General features: G+C 40.5%; 1 protein-coding gene across 1 annotated transcript in view; it reads left to right on the plus strand.

Annotated features, from left to right (window-relative positions):
• Nucleotides 1-13,831, plus strand: part of MYO16 (myosin XVI) — a 424,936-nt gene that overhangs the window by 325,464 nt on the left and 85,641 nt on the right. The window contains exons 28-30 of the mRNA XM_059685100.1: nucleotides 3,535-3,631; nucleotides 9,065-9,311; nucleotides 11,227-11,498. Coding sequence (XP_059541083.1) covers nucleotides 3,535-3,631; nucleotides 9,065-9,311; nucleotides 11,227-11,498 — 616 coding nt within the window. The remainder of the gene's footprint in view (nucleotides 1-3,534; nucleotides 3,632-9,064; nucleotides 9,312-11,226; nucleotides 11,499-13,831) is intronic.

The following is a 13,831-nucleotide window of genomic DNA, read 5'->3' on the forward strand; positions in this document are numbered from 1 at the left end:
CTGCTGCCCAAACTTTCTTATGTCTGTACCACTTGTGGACCGTTTTCACTCCATTTCTTTTTCCTTTTATTTCCACCATCATTTATTCTATCGCTGACTGATGTCCATGACTTATTCACAGATTTTTGAATGACTTCTGGGTCTGGCTTCTATTCCCATCGTCCATCATACCTTATTTCCATCCTTGAAGACATTATCATCCATCTCTATACTCATCTTACACCAGCACTTCACAGTTCCTCATCTTCTCTAATTCAAATCCACCCTCCTCACATCCCTACCACTTGTAAGATCAAGAATATATCTTCATATTTTTGAGAGATATGAATATATAGATAATGATAAATAAGCAATGCATATAATAAGAGAAAAAGGATCATTCAGAGGATGCTCTGGGAACACAAATGAAAGTCATAAGAGCCCTACTGTAAGTAAATAAATGAGTATCAGAGATCTAATAATGAAGGTGGGGTTTGGCTCCAGTTATAAAGGATAAATAGGGACTGGCCGCCAGACAAGCAACAGTTGTATAATCTTCCAAACCCAAACTGTTGTGATTGCCTTAGATTGTCTCACTTTGCTAACAAACTATTTCCCAAAGCCCAACAATCCATTCTCCTGAAAAAGTAAGGACTTTATAGATTTCAAACAGAGTTTCAAAAATTATTTTTATAAAAGTTAAGTCTGATCCCCTTTAATTCGTTCACTTTAGCCACATTGCTCATAGGAGAATGTCCATGTTTTCCTGTAATACTCTTCACAATTTGGCCACTAGCTACATCTGTAATCTCTTCTCTTGTCACTCTTCACCCATCTGTACCCCCAAGCTCGTTTGTCATTCTCTGCTCCTTGCCTTTCATATGCTAGTTTTTCTGCCCCCATTCATCTTTTACCCATCATGCCTAGCCACCCTGGAAAATTCCTACATACCCTTCAATGCTAAATGGCTTAGATAACATGCTTCTCAGTGAATCTTACTGATTCCACCTTGATCACCTCCTCCTCTCTGATGGTCCTTGAAAATAACTCTTATCATCACACTAAGCATGTATTCTTGCTGGATTTGCTTACTGCAGATTTTCCATATGAACTCATTAAGGAGAGGAACCTCCTTTGTAACTCTAGAAGAATTCTCAAGGTAAACAAATTTGGTTTTTTGAATGGCCGTTAGAAATGTCCCTGTAACAGATCTTAGTCTTCTAACTCTCTTCCTGCATAGGGTCTCCTTTTAAGTATGGAGGTGGGACTAGAATCCAGTTCTCCTGGGTGCATTCTCTAGGTCTCTTGCCCTTGTGTTCCTTGCATTTGTTAGTTCTCCTAATTGTTATTCATTCCACCATTTGTGGAGTCTTGCTGGCTATCACTCTTTTAGAGTTTCATTTTGGAACTCAGGTTTGCATGAATTTTGCCTTTGGGGTGTAGTTTCCCACAGTGAGTAACATGCCACAGTCAGGGATGAACAGAAAGATGACATGCTCCCTCCTTCCCAGTGCCTGTCTCACAGATTTGTTCCGCAGTGCTCACAGACAGTACCAACTGCTCTTCCTGTTGACTGCCAAAAGAAGTCAATAGTCGGGAAGCAGAAAAAAGACTGTGAGTTATGGAAAATAACTAGGGAGAGAGAGTGGCAATACAATGGGGGAAAGAAGTAACAACTCTCTGTAGCCACCCACCTAGGCAAATGTCTCAAATTTCAACCAACTAAAAAAACAAAAACAAAAACAAAAAACTAAATGAAGAACATCTAGTCAGCCAGAGGCCTCTGAAACAGAACAGTAGTTGAGAGCATTCTCTGTTGATCTAACTAACTACCTTGGCTACCACAGTGTAAGATTCTGGTCCCAATTCCGTGTAAATGTGTGTTTCATTAAGACAACATGGCTAAGGGGAGAGTTAGAAGGAAAGATGGGAAGTGACAAAATATGTTTGAAGTAAACTCCGTTTCCATATGAAAAGGTTCATAAACTGCCTCTGGCCACGTACTCTGAAGACAAGTCTGACCTATAAACCTTTCCAGTACCTAATGATGTGTATATACATGCAAGCCTCGGGTGTCACTGTGATGTATGGCACAGGCTGTGCGGTGTTATCATTTAATGTCCTCAGGTCATGCTTGGGAGCACACATGTTAGTCTTCCTCTTATTTTAACAGTGTTTGTCTCAAGTGCTGAGAATATGATTATGAACATATTACCAGGTTTGCCTATGCAGTATTTCCTCTTTATCTAACAGAATATCACCTCCGAGCTTCCACAGCACTTCGTGTCAGTATTTACCAGGCTTTTCTGCAATTATTTGTGCCTGCTTCCTCTGAGAGACTGTGAACACTTACATTGTAAAGGGCATTCAGTTCCATGAATTCTTAGAAAATGAGCACAACACACAGAAAAATTATTTTTTAAATGCTTGGCATGGCTTATTGTTGTGTGTTTTTAAGAATTCTCTTTGGTAGCTGCTTTCATCAATAGCAGCATGATTGGACTAGCTCGCATACCACTAACCTTTTTTATGGAAATGAATTTGGGGACGTAATGAAATTTTAAAATTCTAGAGAAGAAAGCTCAATGTGTACTTCTGTTTATGCAGATGACCAGAAAATTATTGCTCACATGACTTTGTTGAGTCTTTTTACTTTGATTTTGCAGTTCTATAATTGTGGCTATATACATTGATCTATAATAATAAAAGCATAATATGCTAATTAGACCAGATGTCCTTCCGGACGACCTTCGGATGAAGCCAGGGCTGCGAGGGAAGCCCGGGTCCCTGGTGCCAGAGGGAAGCCAGTGCTGGCAGCCTGGGGAAGGGAAGGCCTACTCTTGCATGAATTTTGTGCATCAGGCCTCTAGTATATAATAATGTACAATTTAGTAGAAAAATTAATTAACATGAGACAATTTTATATGACCTCTGTATGTTTTGTTTGGGTCTTTTTGTTTGGTTGTTTTCCCTTTTTGTAAACTTAACCACCCTGCCCTGGGTTGAGAAAAGAAAAGGAAAGTTAGGGGTCTGGCTCGGGAGTGTGAAAATTCATGCGTGGGCCTGGCTGTCTCTTCTGATAAAGAGGACTGGATAAAAGGTGCAGAGAGTAGCCAGAGAACACATATGCATAGCCCATGAGCAGACAACAGAGTGGTGAAGCCAGGGGAGTGGTGGTGGGGGTCAGGGTGGAGGTGGACAAAGGTAGGGGAGGTGGGGGACATCTGTAATAGTGTCAACAATAAAAAAAAAGAGTCAAAGACTGTCAGTATTTTGCACTACATGATGCAACTACCACAACTGTAGTGTGTAGGCATTTGCAAATATTGGTGACAATGTGTACACATAATAAAGAGACTTATTAGAACAAAATTTGGGTGATTGGGATTAGGTGTTAGTAGTGTTAAAAAATAATAAGGGAGATGTACTGGAATTAAATTTGTTAGCTTTGTTTATTCTAATTGTCTTCTGGAAAAATCTCTTGCCTGATGGTTTTCTCATCATCATTTTGGCATATCCGGGCTATTAAATGTTTCCCTGCTGTTTATATTTTAGATGGGAGTCCGAAAAGTGTTTCTAAAATACTGCCATGCCAACCAGCTCAATGATTTGTGCCTACAGCTGCAGAGAAAAATTATCATCTGTCAAAAAGGTAACAGTGCACACTAACATATATGAACTTTTGTGAGTTGTGGAATGGAAGTCTAAATATCAGTGGCATCTACATTGGAGTGAACTGCTCCATCCACTCCTTGATGCTCCTTACGGACACTTTCCGGAGGTTTAGGCAGCACTGTGGCTTAGTTTGCTCTTTACGTGTGTGTGAATCAGTGTACGCAGACACTACACGGCTCATGCTTTATGTGGTAGTCATGTCATCTGATATTTTGTAGCAGATTTTTATCTAAACCACAGTTTGGAAGAAGAGCTATGCCTATCCTAGGCTTTATGCATCCTCTACCTTGCAAATATTCGTGCTTATTGATCCTGACAAGAAGCATGTACCTTTGAACCCACAGTGGTACTTAGATCCAGCTAAGAAGCCAGATTCCCAGCCAGTTCAGCCAGTCAATTGGCTAGATCATATTTTAAGTGATTCTGCATATGCATGGGAAAATCCTGGACTTTATTTTTCCTTTGTGAAGCAGTGATGATATCTGGAGCATTATATTTGATAGCAGATAACATTTTTTTGTCATTTTAACTTTGAAATAGTTCCTTTAGAATTTCTTTTCCTATCAAAATCCAAGCAACCATCAACAATGGCTACATATTAAAAATCATAACTATGCCTCACATAAAACATACATCCTTAATACATTTTTAATTTTGTCAATAATTTAATTATGCATTATAAATACAATTATCAAAGAAAGGGAAAATGGAAAAAATTAATCCATGTGTTAGTTTTTGGTGGAACTGTAATGAGCTCTCTAGTATATTTGAAGCTGTTCAAAGCTAGCAATGACATTTCACAGGATGCAGAAATCAGTTTCATTCTGTTCAGAGCTCTGTTTAAAACCCCTGGTTTCATCCAGGCACGCCCCTCATTAAATCTCCAATGTCTTATCATTTTCTGATGATAAAAAGTACTGCTACATTCTGGTTCCTCAAACCGTCTCATTCAGAATGAACAAGTTCCATCCAAATAACGCTTAAAATTCAGCACTTCATTCTAAGTAAAGACATTCATCTTGGACCTCTCAGACCCCACAGGTGGGCAGTGGGCACTCCCTCCTGCCTACTTAGGCTCATGCGCACCTGTGACCCTCCAAAGCTGACGAAGGGGAGGGAGAGAGTGTGGGGACAGAGCAGCTCTTCTGTCTGACCATCTGCAGTGTGACCTGGCCCAGGGTTCCTCTGGTGGGGTGATCAGGTGTTCAATGGTGATTTGGATATGTGGGCACATTTCAGCACTTATCTGCGCTACCCACCTGAGAACTGGCAAGACCTCTCCTTTGGACAGTCACTTATAATCCCCCCTCAGCTCCCGGGTACCCCATGGACATTCTCCGCCCAGGCCTCTATGCTGTCTAAGAAGTCTCTTTAAATGATTGCAAGCAGACATCTCTGTCTTGCAAACCATGTCGGGTGCTGGAGAACCACACCCTGGGTCCTGACAGGTGTAGCTTCTCCCCGCAGAGCCACCCTGCCTTCAGGGCCTGGCAGCAGCCACTGATGCAGCATCCGTCTTCTCAGGGCTCATGTGCCACCATGTCCTCCAAACTCCAGAGTCACATAGCAAGTTCTCGGGGTGGTCCTCAGAAGCCACTTTCACCAGCCTGGAGGGCGGAGGCAGTGGGGGAGGCCTGGGTTAGGGAAAGGACCCACCCTCCACTCTTGGCAGCTGTGGCTTCTCTGAGGGTGATGATCACCTGGCCTCCTTAATTTTGTCCTTCATCAGTGTAGAGAGAGTCTGGGGTCACAGGTCTGTTTTGGACCGACCTGGGCAGTTCCTGTTTGTGTGGCCAGCCCTGACAAACCACCCTGTGACCTGAGCATCTGCAGCCTCAGCACTACATGGGATGCTTAGAAATGTAGCGTTTCAGGCCCCACCCCAGACCTCCTGAGTCAGAAGCTGCATTTCCAGCCTCAGCTGTGATTGGAATGGGAAGAATTCAATTTACAAGACCAGTGTTCTAATCACTGCACTATGGAGTTAACTGAGAGCCCCATTTAATATCATGCTATATGTACATAGAATGAAGTATCAAATTCTCCTGGAAATGTTCCTTAAATATGATTAGAAGAATGTGTCCCCTGTCTTCCATCAGGGCTGCCCATTAGGAATTTCTTCTATTCTGTTACAAAGAGAAGTTGCTGTGCCCTGCTGACCTGAAACAAAAGAAATGAGCAGAACTCTAGTTATCTCTTCACCTCTAAAGATAAAAAATTGAGAATGGTCTACAAAATGGCATTGAGATGAAAACCATAACTTCCTATGGCATAAATGAAATAAAGGATATAAAAGCATTTTTTTAAATTATAGGCTCTTAAATGCAAAGCATTACTTATTGATTTTTCTTTTTATATCTCTTGGAATAGTTCCTTCAGTACTTTTTGCTACTATGAAATTTACTCAAAATTTATATGATGTGGTGTCATTTCCAGTTTTTCAAGAGTTCTCATTTTTTTTCTTTGTAAATGTTGTGGGGGGGGGAGAAAGCTGTTACTCTTAATCTTAAATTAAATTATTTTAATCTCAAATTATTCGGAACAGAAGTTTCTCTCTGACTATATATGTTTACTTTGTCCTGGATGAAACTTAAAATCTGAATACTATAAATGTCATAAAAGCAGTCTTTTAAAATTGTCAGAAAGAGAATAAGTATCAATATATATTGGAGCAAATTTATTTTTATTAGTTGTCCCTTGTTAAATATACCAATTTTTAGCAACTGGTATAACATTTTTAAAGAATTTGGAAAGGTGCTAGTATGAAATGTGAGAAAATGGAGTTCTCCAAATATGGGACTATAGATTTCTGGGCCATGAATCCAGGGAATATCTCTGCTGACGTCGGAGGTCACAGGAAATCTGGCATATCCACATTAATATTCCATTTATTACAGGAGATTAAACAGCTTGGTACTTCCAAAAGTCAATGTCTCAGTTTTTGGTGTTCTGTTTTTTATTGGTGGGTTGTTGTTTTTTAATGTAATAGAAACAGCAAGTGAATGGGCCAGTTTGAATTCTTCTGCTCTCTCCCAGTGTGCCCATCACATGGTTAACACTTATTCCGCATTTTCTCTTTCTATAAGTCTGGTTGTACCTTTTACTGTTTAATTTTTCCCCCTTTAGATTAGTGCAGCATGACTGTTTACAGTTAATTCAATACCACTGCATTCCAAAGTAACTAAGCAGTTTGTATTGCCATCGGAAGAAAAGCCTGAAGCATTTTAGCTGCCTGCAGAGTGTTTGCCTCTGAAGCCGTAATTGTGGAAAGTCGTGTGCAGCTTTCCACCTTGTAATCAAGAAAAGGCATCAAGTGAATGTCAGAGATAACCCACACACTGTTCTTCAGTAGCCACAGACTATTTTAAAGCACTCAATGTTTCACAGCCTTTTTTTCTTCCCCTACAGACAAGAATAAAGTGATTTTGCTACACTCATTGGTTTTCCCTGAAAGTATAGACCTTCTTAAAATCCGAACAGTCCCTTCTAATCTTAGAAACTTAGAATTGGAAGGGATGGCATCCCAGAGTCAAAAGGACCCAATAGTAATCACTCCCCCTGCATCTGTCCACAACATCCACAAGCAGGGAGGGCCATTTTGCTCTCATGAACTTGCTCAGGGATTGGAAGCAGAGTCCCCTTCTCAGGATGCAACCTGATCCATTTATACCCTGTGCTCAGTGTTATACAAAGTTCTTCCTCACACGGATCGCAGGCATGCTACCTTGGCTTCCCTGTTGGTGATCTGCTCTCTGCAGAGCGACAGATCACGTGATGTCTGAGTGGTTAGATGCTAAGGGAATGAGCTTGGCCTCATAACCAGAGACTCAAATCCTGGCTCCTCTATTCATTGGTTGTATTTACTTGGAGGAAGATACATTTAACCCAGAATAAACATTTACTGACATACTCTAATCTCGTATTAAAAAGGGAAATCAAAATTCAGGAAATACTAAAGGCAAGAATCCTTAAACTGAAGGAGGCTATGAACATATCTATAGCTATAAAAAGCCCAGCGACCGAACGGCAGAATGACCAGAAGGACCTGTGGATCAGTCGCTATGATGCACACTGATGAACAGGGCACAGACGCTCAACGCAGGAGCTGCCCCGTGGTGGTCAGCGTGCTCCCACAGTAGCAGTGTCGCTCAGCTGAACGGGATGAGCTGGGCTCCCACAGCAGGCCGATCCCTGTGCACAAATCCTTGCACCAGGCCTCTAGTTGTTTATAATAATTCTTACACACTGTAATAAGGCCTCGCTACACTTCTCTTTGTCTACAGAATGGAGATAATGGAGTATTAATTATGATTGAGTGGGGGCAGTGAGTGATCGAATGGTGTTCCGAACACATGGAAGTGCCTTTAAATTGTGCTCATTTTTTTATTTCAAGTCTTACATGTGTGCTGAAATTAGCCATTTCAAAATGTGTTCACTCACTTGTTTCCCCCAATTTTTACACATTTTTCTACCCCTGCTTCCTCAGAGAGCAGGGGGGATGTCCTATATTTCTACACAATCTCTTCCTAGAGTTGTAACTGCAGTGTTAGTTTTTCTAAGGGTTAAATCACAGTCCTATTAACAATATGTGCATGATGTTTTCAAAGAGTGATTCCAGGAGCCTCCTCATTTCTGTTATAATATGATATAATGAAAGATAATCAGTGTGTCCCAAAATGGTCCAGTTAGAGTCAAACCCCAAAATTCTCTGGGGTTTGGACCTTGTTCTTTTTCATTGACTTTAGTCCAGTCATCAATGTCCCGCCTCTCAAACAAACAAACAAAAAATGCGGGAGCCTTATTATGATACTAGAAGCCCGTTGCACGAAGATTCGCGCAATAGGCCTTCCTTCCCCTGGCTGCCAGCACCGGTTTTCCTCTGGCACCTGGGACCCTGGCCTTTGGTCCAGCCGCAGCAGAGAAGCCAAGCCTCGAGGATAGGCTTCTCCCCTCCGGCTCCAGCGAAACTTGGCTTCCCTGCTCCAGCCTCAGCGGAGAAGCCAAGCCTCTTCAGTCTTCAGTCTTCACTCCGCCCGGAGTTTTCAGTCTTTGCTCCTCGCCTGGGTATGCAAATTAACCACCATCTTTGTTGGGTTAATTTGCATACACATCTGATTGGCTTGTGGGTATAGCGGAGTGACACCAATTTGCATGTTTCTCTTTTATTAGTGTAGATTACTTGCATGACCTCATTCATTTTAAGGATTTGTGTCTCTAGCGTTATCATGAGTGAATTTAGATATTTTTTAATGCAAGATTAGAATGTTTTAGCACATTTTATTCTGAATTAAATATCTTATTTTGTGGTTGCTCAGACATAAATGTACTGTGACTTTTGTTGGTGTGGGTCTGGGTTTTTGTGCTTTTGCTTCTCTCCCTGACCCCCTGATTGCATTCTTTTATGGGGAAGTTATAAGAGGATTTCTGGCACGCCAGCACTTGCTTCAGAAAAGAAGCATCAGACAGCAAGAGGTCACATCCATCAACAGCTTCCTGCAGATTACAGAGGACATGGGGCTGAAGACCTATGATGCCCTGGTCATTCAGAATGCTTCAGACATTGCCCGTGAGAATGACCGGCTCAGGAATGAAATGAATGCTACTTACCACAAAGAGAAGTTGGAGGCCAGAGGCAAGCAAGAGGAAGGAACCAAAAGGTAAAGGCAGACAGTGTGCATCTTTAATTATCTATGTAATTGATTCAGTGGCATCAAGAAAGTTCCGATAGCCCTTAATGCAAAGTTCAATCAAATATGACAATAATTACGGGAACTGGCAAGTATGTGCCCATCCTTTATTTGAAACCTCGTAAAAACCAAGAGGATGCTTTTCCTCTGTGTCCTCTTAATGAAGTAAATGCTACATGTGTGAGTTTAGTCCAATGAAATAATCATTACTTCACTTACAATGCTTGCATCAATCACTTCCCTTTCAAGCACAAAGTTTTAAGGCATCTGATATGTCTGTCTTACCTGGCTTCTCCACATCTTTATACAAGTGCCATCTATACCAGAGTCTTACTCCGAGAAACTTCTGGAAATCTAATTAAAAAAATGGAGAAGCCACTCTCAAAACAGAAGTAGTGAAACCAATAAATGGTTGTACAGATATTTTCCTTAGTGAACTGTCTCATTTTCTTTGCCAATAAGGAACACTTTGGGGAGAGACTCTTATTTTAAAGTTCACTTTGGAGGCGGAAATAGACAAGTGGGGACCACCTGATCCTTCTCCTCTTTATCACTCGTGCCTCTCCGTAAAAGATGAGGACCCCTGTGGTTCATAGTCCCCTCCCCGGGAGGGCAGGCACATGGGTCCCTCGGATCCTAATTCACTGTGTCAAGGAGATGCTTGTTTGTTCCACAGGAACTTGGTAATATCTAGTTCTTTTTCCCACTAAGAACTGACTCCCCTTTGCCTTGACTGCCTATGTCAAATGATTTTTTTATTGAAGTGGAAATGGTAATGTGCCTCTCACTAAGTAGCTTAAAATATCTCAGTGATTAAAAACTGAAAAAAAAAATCCCTTTGTATGGAAAACTGTAATTAAACATTACAAGGAAAACAAATTATCCACTGAGCGCCATGCTTTTATCTTCAGCTAGTTCGTTTTCTATACGGGCATCGGGCTCTGCCTTGCGGTGGATCCCAGCCCTGTTAGTGTGCTGCCATGCAAAGATATAATTATTAAAACAAATGCTCAGAGACTCCTTGTAAAATGGATGCATTGGCATCTTGGTGCTACATGATTATATTGACATATGAAGCCAGAAGGAATTTTTTTAAAACCAGATAACTATTAATTTTATGTGACTTCCAGAATAATGTTTGTTATTTTCTCTGCTGGAGCTAAACAGCCACCCCAATTTCTCAATTTGATTATGTGTTCATTTGCCTGATGTAAAATTAAGTGAAGAAGTATTTGTCTATTTTTTTTGGATACCCACAGTTTACTTGGCATTGGACAACCAGAAGGAGTGACAGAAGAAAAATAATAATTCTGCATATAATTAAATAATTGCCAACGGGGTTTAAATTGTTAGGAGAAAAGAAAGCGAGAGAAAAAAAATGTAAATCTTTGATAGTTTTAAGTATATGTTGTTTTGCAAGGGGAAGTGGTGATGAATTCCCAGCATTTGATGCATCAGCAACTCTCTATTAAGATGGATTCTCCAGAAATGATCATCCAGATTGAAATTCTGGTTTTCTGATTTGCTTAATAATCAGAGTGTGAAAAACTCATTCAGTGAATTCCTGGTAGAAAATGTAAGCACTCCTTAAGAAGTGTTGCATTTGTGTGAGTTTATTTTGTGTTGTTTTTTGCTTTCGTTTCTTCAGTGATAATGATGAATTTCCAAGGTGCTCGTTTATCAGAAAGCAGGGGCTGGAAGGATGGGGCAGCTTTCTCTGGATGTGTGGGTCACCAGAGTGCTGCCCAGGCATCCTTCAGCCTCGCGGGGAGGGCTGTTCACCAGAAAGCCTTGATTATGTCTGGCTGAGCAGGTTCATTGTCACCCTCTGAACATAGTGCATCCGGGCCTCTCTGGGTGCTGTCTGTGTTTTGTTCCCCTCAAGAACTGAAGACAGGAGTGGACCCAGGCATTTCCACTGCAGCTCCGTCCCAGTCCCCATGGCTGTGGACAGCCTGGTGCAGTCCCTGGCTGGCTCCTCCACCCGGTCTCCTTCTCTGCACTCGGTGTTCAGCCTGGATGACAGCAGTGGCCTCCCGTCACCACGGAAACAGCCTCCGCCCAAGCCAAAGAGGGACCCTGCCACGCGGCTGAGTGCCTCCTATGAGGCTGTGAGCGCCTGCCTGTGGGCCGCAGCCAAGGAATCATCGACTGAAGGTTAGCCACAGGGAAGGAGGAAACCGGCTTGTTGGGTTATTGATGCACTGACTTCCGGTTGTTGAGAGCCCCATGGCAGTATTGCTACCCTAATATATTTTTAATAGGAATAAATCCAATTGTTCACTTGCCAGGGGCTCTTTAATCATTAAATATAAATAGTCTGTATTCAAATCTCTAAGCCTCTTAGGAAAAAGCTACTTATATATCATTTCCTTAACTCCCGTTCCCACTTCCACATGAATGAGGAGCCGAGCCTCAAATCAGAGCAATTCAGAACATTGGTCGCCAGTCCATGTGCATTTTTACTAATTTTGGCCTAAACAAAAATGTATCAGGATTCCCTATTATCACAATCCCACTAAAACTTGAGCTTCCTTTATTATGCAGTAAGTGAAACAATTCACACAGATGAGAGTCACGATATGGCAGGATTCAGTTAGTGAAACTTTTGGAACTAAATAATAAAAGTCTCTGCATTTGTGTTCTAGAATTATTTATGCAAAATGAGAAATGTCACACTTTACTCACAGTCAGGTATCTTGTAGATGAGTTCATGAGACTTATTGCTTAATTATTAAGTTTTAAGAGAAAGCGCTTCTTTGAAGAACATTTGTTAATTTCACAGATTTTATTTATCACCTACTAAAAGTTAGGTCCTATTCTAGGCGAGGTGGATACACCATCAATGAAACAATCAAAACCACTTTTCCTGGTGGATTTTTCATTCTAGTAGGGGAAGACAAATGGTAAACATAATAAACTAGCAAAATCCATTGAGTACCTTAGAAGATGTTGCTACAGAGAAAAATAAATATGGTAAGAGGTGGTAGTGTGTCGGGGGTAGTCAGAATTCTAAATAAAATGGCTGTGCAGGTTTCATTAGAAAAATATTATCTGAACATAAGATGGAACACAGTTCTTTCCATAAATAAATGAACCAAAAAAAGCACAGGGAAACCATAAGCTCATCTTATGGAAAAAGAAGGCTGACTCCAGGAGCCGTGGAAAATCCATGGGCCAGGAGCCTGGAGCAATGAGTACACCCTAGTTATCCTTCTTCCAAGATGCCTTGTGTCAGTCACTTTAAGAAAGAATAGATTTTTAGAAGAATTTTTAGTTTGAAAAAATGTTGCTGTCATAATGTATGAGTCATGATGCAATAATGCTTGGATGGAGATGGAGGCGAAATTTATATCTTTGGGGAGAAGAATCCAAGTATGTATCTTTAGTGTCATGGCAATAAGGACAACAGAAAGTGAACATGACCTTAGGGAAATCCCCTAGAAGAGAGTGTTCAAGCTGGTATAGATGTGAACACAGGACCTCCCTGAAAACATGCACACAATACTCCCAATGCACACAAGCTAGAGGAGGCTCCCCCTCTAAAAAAATCAGGAAGCCACTCCCTGAGAAAGTAGACGAGCTCACATTTCCATGATTATTACTTTGAGGCCTCTGTATTTATGGTACAGATTTCAAAAAGGTGTGATTGAAATATGAAGAAAGTTTTTTTGGCATATTGAAATAGGAAGAACAGTATTTAACAGTCTAAGACTAACGAGAAGGAGATGTAAAGACTCAAAATAGCATCAGAAATAGAAAAAAAAGACACAATACCAAACAAGGTTGAAAGTTACAGTGTATATAATATAAAGCCCCCTTCAAACTTGAATGCTTCAAACAAGCTCTATAAATTTGAATAAGCAGGTCTCCGAAAAGCTGGTAAAGTCTAAAAATGCTTTCTCTTTGTGTGCATATTAGGAGGCCGATTGCCCTGAAGGTGAGATTTTAGAGTAACCAAGTGCCAAGTAGTCACATCGTTGTGAAAGGAGACAATAACATATATATATATATATATATATATATATATATATATATATATATATAATAAAACTGAGGTCTCTCATATGAGCAGCAAAAAATATCAATTAAGAAAAATTATTCAAAAATCATGGGATAAAAATATATATAAAATGAAGTGACAGAAAAGAGATTAATGAAGAAAATGCACGAAAGTCTACAATTGCAAAATTCTGAAACTCCTTACTACTGTAGGGAATCACAAGTCTCTCAAGATTTGCAGTATAAAATACATGATGTGATTCCTTAGACTCACAAGATTTTTATGTAAAATTTAATTAGAAATTAATTTCAGCTCACATATGAGTAAGGTGCCTGTAGGTGTCTCCACCATAGATCACACCACAGTAAATTCACATACTGGAGGTGTGTAGAAGGGCCACTCCATAAATAAGTTCCTTTTTTCCTATCTATGATACTTACTCATTTTCACAATTTATGATTCCTAGTCCTGATGACTTTACCATCAT

Source organism: Myotis daubentonii, chromosome 2, assembly GCF_963259705.1.
Source record: "Myotis daubentonii chromosome 2, mMyoDau2.1, whole genome shotgun sequence".
Lineage (NCBI taxonomy): Eukaryota > Metazoa > Chordata > Mammalia > Chiroptera > Vespertilionidae > Myotis > Myotis daubentonii.